The sequence below is a fragment of the Vigna unguiculata genome, chromosome 2 (assembly GCF_004118075.2).
Source record: "Vigna unguiculata cultivar IT97K-499-35 chromosome 2, ASM411807v1, whole genome shotgun sequence".
Taxonomy (NCBI): domain Eukaryota; kingdom Viridiplantae; phylum Streptophyta; class Magnoliopsida; order Fabales; family Fabaceae; genus Vigna; species Vigna unguiculata.
In genome coordinates this window covers 15,245,493-15,249,441 of record NC_040280.1, presented here as the reverse complement: position 1 = coordinate 15,249,441, position 3,949 = coordinate 15,245,493, and the positions used below count along the sequence as shown (strand labels likewise).

General features: G+C 34.2%; 1 protein-coding gene across 1 annotated transcript; it reads left to right on the top strand.

Moving 5' to 3' along the window:
* The first annotated feature begins 788 nt into the window (after positions 1 to 788).
* LOC114170123 (transcription factor HHO2-like) lies at positions 789 to 3,290 on the top strand. The gene is made up of 5 exons (XM_028055610.1): positions 789 to 1,131; positions 1,293 to 1,597; positions 1,700 to 1,997; positions 2,103 to 2,179; positions 2,781 to 3,290. Exons 1-5 carry the CDS (start codon positions 1,017 to 1,019, stop codon positions 3,114 to 3,116), a joined length of 1,131 nt encoding a protein of 376 aa, XP_027911411.1. The 5' UTR covers positions 789 to 1,016; the 3' UTR covers positions 3,117 to 3,290.
* The last annotated feature ends 659 nt before the right edge of the window (positions 3,291 to 3,949 follow it).

Below are 3,949 nucleotides of genomic sequence, written 5' to 3'. Positions count from 1 at the left end.
TACTAAACCCTAAATACATAAAAAAATGGAATTGGGATAGATGAGGAAAGAGACAACGAGAAAGAGAATATAAGAAGAAGAAGAAGAATAGTCTTTGTTTGTTCTTATCCTATGAATAAAATGTGAGAGGCGGTGAAGAATATGAGAGAGAACACCGCTGACGCATTTGCCAGCCCACAATAAACTCAAAGGGAATCACACTCCAGAATATTCATAATTATACCCTCTTTTTTTCCTTTCATTATTTTTTCTCATATTTTTCTGAAACAAAATTACACTTTAATTAACTCTCAAAAATACCACTTAGTAGTTAAAAAAAATCTTAAATAGTTTAATTAAGAGTAGAATCTAAATTTATAGTGTCGTCGTATCTTAATTCAATTCGTGTTTTCATTTCTAACACTTAACAACAAACCTTACGAAAAAAATCATCATAACTTAAGTCCATTCATTCATTTTAAATCCATTCAATTATTTTAAAGCATTAAACACTGAAAGAAAATATGAAAATATTTATTAAACTAGATAAAGCTTTTTTCTATAATTTAATGCATTATTGTTCAGCTTTTTTCATATATACCAATAAAGAAAATACACAAATGACAAAACAAGAGAGAGAGTGAAACATAGTAAAAGAAAAAAAAAGGAACACAAGAGAGTGGAATATGCAAGAATATAATAAAACGCATCAAATATTCGTTTTTGTACGCGACGGCCCGACCTCGATGTTCACCTCGGTTCATCTGGACCGTCCAATCACTTTCTCTCTCTAACTTCCTACGTCTTCTCTCTCTTCAGAGTTTATTCCAAATTTTGATTCTGCTCAGATTAGATCCCATTATTACAAATTTTCTCATTGTTGGATCCGTTTTCTTTCCACGCTTTGACAAAACGCCATTCCCTATATATTCCTCCTCATCCTCTACCTCAAACTGTTTTCCCTCTCACACCCACAAAACTCAAAACCCACCAACGCAGAATCATCCAAGAGAAAAAGTTTCGAATTTTTGAGAAAAATGCTTCCCCGGAAAATGGGGTTCCGTGAGTACATCGAAGCATTGGAGGAAGAAAGGAGAAAAATTCAAGTTTTCCCCAAAGAGCTTCCTCTGTCGTTGGAGCTTGTCACGCAAGGTAAAACCTTGAAAAAAATGCCAAAATCTAACACCCTTTTGTGATGTGAACTTGAAGTTTCCGGCTTCTGGTTTTGGGTGTGTTAATTCCAGTTTTGCCATTTTTTGGACTCGAGATTTGATTTTGTTTCTTTTTTGTTTGTCTGTGTGAATTTGATGCAGCAATTGAGGGGTGCAGGCAGCAATTGTCTGGAACGGTTACGGAGTACAATTTGAATGGTCAATCGGAGTGTTCGGAGCAGACATCAACGGATGAAGGACCTGTTTTTGAAGAGTTCATTCCTATTAAGAAAAGAGCGTCTCAAGATTCTGTTGAAGAAGAGGAAGAAGAAGAAGAAGAAGAAGAAAATGAAGATGAAGATGAGCAACATTCTCATCACCACAAAAAAACCACTTCTGATAAAAAGAAATCAGATTGGCTTAGATCCGTTCAGTTGTGGAATCCCAATCCCCCTCCTACCAAAGAGGTAAAAACAAAACACAAAACACCCAAAATTTATTTTATTTAATTTAGCTTTGCATTGATAATTTTTTTTAAGGATGTTCTTTTTTGTTTTGTGGGGATTTAGGATGTGCCCAGAAAAGCAAATGTTGTTGAAGTGAAGAGAAACGGTGGAGCTTTTCAACCGTTCCAAAGAGAGGAAAAAAGTGTTGTGGTTAACGGAAAGGCTAATAATTATGCACCAGCAATTGGTAAAGCACCGTCTTCACCACCAGTTCCTGCTACAAGTTCCACAGGACCAGTGAGAATAATAGACAGCAAAAAAGAGGAGAAAGGACAGACTCAGAGAAAGCAACGACGATGTTGGTCACAGGAATTGCACAAGCGATTCTTGCATGCCCTTCAGCAACTTGGTGGTGCAGATTGTGCGTATCTTAATTGGAACTAGTTTTTGTTCTGTGCAATAAACAAATGTTTCGAATTTACTTAGAACTTGTTTCAAACGTTTGATAATTTGGTGTTTGTTGTAGCTGCCACGCCCAAACAGATCAGGGAGCTAATGAAGGTTGATGGCCTCACCAATGATGAAGTCAAAAGCCACTTGCAGGTTAGTGTGTTGTTCCTTTGGTCATGTCAATTTCTTGCCCAATTTCCATGATACTGCAGAATTTCCTTTTTTGGTACTGTGCCAAGATCCTCAGAATTGGCTTCTGAGGCATAAATTGGGTGTTGTATTTTTTGGTTCATCGCATCGCAGTTGACTCATCTTTACAAAAACATGATTTATTATTTTTAATGAGATTTATTTTCTTAATCACGTTTTATCTCAGAACTCAAAATCTTTCCCAAAATATCTTATTTATTTTAGAAAAACATGGTTTGACTTCAAATTTTAGAGGAACCTGTTTTAGAAATTTTGATTATTGTCATGATAATTCTCTCGTCTGTCAATGATGAGTTTCTTCTTTATAAATCTAAGATATTTAAGGTGGAAAACAAAATTCAACAGTCATTCAAAGAATCCACAGTATTAAATGCATTTTTTATATTTTCATAATAATCTCTATTAAATGTTTGAAAAATATAGATGATAAGACTAATTTTTCATAGAAATTGTCAAACCATTTTCTGCTTGAATTTTCTTGGGTTTATACTTGATATGTTTATGAATGGTGGTGTGAGATATTTTGTTGTTTTGTTCTGTTCAGAAATTTCGTCTGCATACGAGAAGAAGTCCCATAATGCACAACAACGGAAATTCACAAGCAGCACCTTTGTTTCTTGTGGGGAACATTTTTGTGCAGCCACCAGAATATGGTGCAGTGGCTACCTCAACAGCTTCTGGAGGAGAATTGACAACAGTTACTGCTCCAACTGGAATATACACACCTGTGGCTGCACATCCTCCACCTGTCACAAACACACCAATAATGAACCATTCACATTCTCAAGAAAGGCCTAACAATAATCACAGTGCTCAATCAAACTCACCTGCCTCATCATCTTCCACACACACAATCACAACTACTTCATATGTCCCTTGATTCATTTTCAAACTTCCTAGTGTAAAAATTTTTTTTGGAATCAATATAGTAGTTGATAGAAAGAAAGTCTATGTCATGTTATCATATGTTTTTCTTTTGTTTTCTCCTTTTCCTTTTATTGTAGTGCATGTGTAGATTAATTTAGATTAAGAAAACAATGGTTCTTTTTCTTAACTTTGTGTGAAGCTCAATAGAGAGGATTATATTTCCATGGCACAAATTCACTTGCTTTTTTAGTTTTGAACACGTTCAACAACTAACGAGTTTGGTTTAGAATCACTTATGTTTTTGTTTAGTTTAGAGAAGAAAGGAGAAAGAAAGAAAAGGATGCCAAGGTGTGATGAATTCTTGGATACTCTAGTAAAAGTTTCAAACGTGTAAAGAGTTAGCCAACTATGCCTAGAATGAGACAAGCAACCTGCCTACATAAACATAATTAAAAAATTGTCATTTTATAATATAAATTGGAAACTAATGTGAGGAGTATATGTAGGATTTAGTGTATTGGATTATTTTTTAAATATAGTATTTGATGGGTGTAAATTATCTATTAATAGATTTTCTTTAATGGTAGGTTGTTTGTAGGGATGTCAAAAATATATGTATCCGCGGATACCTGCGGATAAAACCCGTAATGGGTAGGAAACATATATTAAACTGGTATTTTTAATACTCGTATATTAATGGGACGGGTACGAGTATTATAGTATCTGTATCCGTGAATACCCGTACTTGCTAAACTTTAATTTAAATATATATATATATATATATATATATATATTAGTAAAACACATTTTTACCTAATTTTTTCTCAAGAATCAATCGGAGAAAGT

What these genes read in the sequence shown, in the direction of transcription:
- LOC114170123 (XM_028055610.1), top strand. Translation starts at nt 1,017, where the DNA reads ATGCTTCCCCGGAAAATGGGGTTCCGTGAGTACATCGAAGCATTGGAG. An exon ending in GTTGGAGCTTGTCACGCAAG is followed by an intron (nt 1,132 to 1,292) that starts GTAAAACCTTGA and finishes AATTTGATGCAG; the next exon opens with CAATTGAGGGGTGCAGGCAG. An exon ending in GCAACTTGGTGGTGCAGATT is followed by an intron (nt 1,998 to 2,102) that starts GTGCGTATCTTA and finishes TGTTTGTTGTAG; the next exon opens with CTGCCACGCCCAAACAGATC.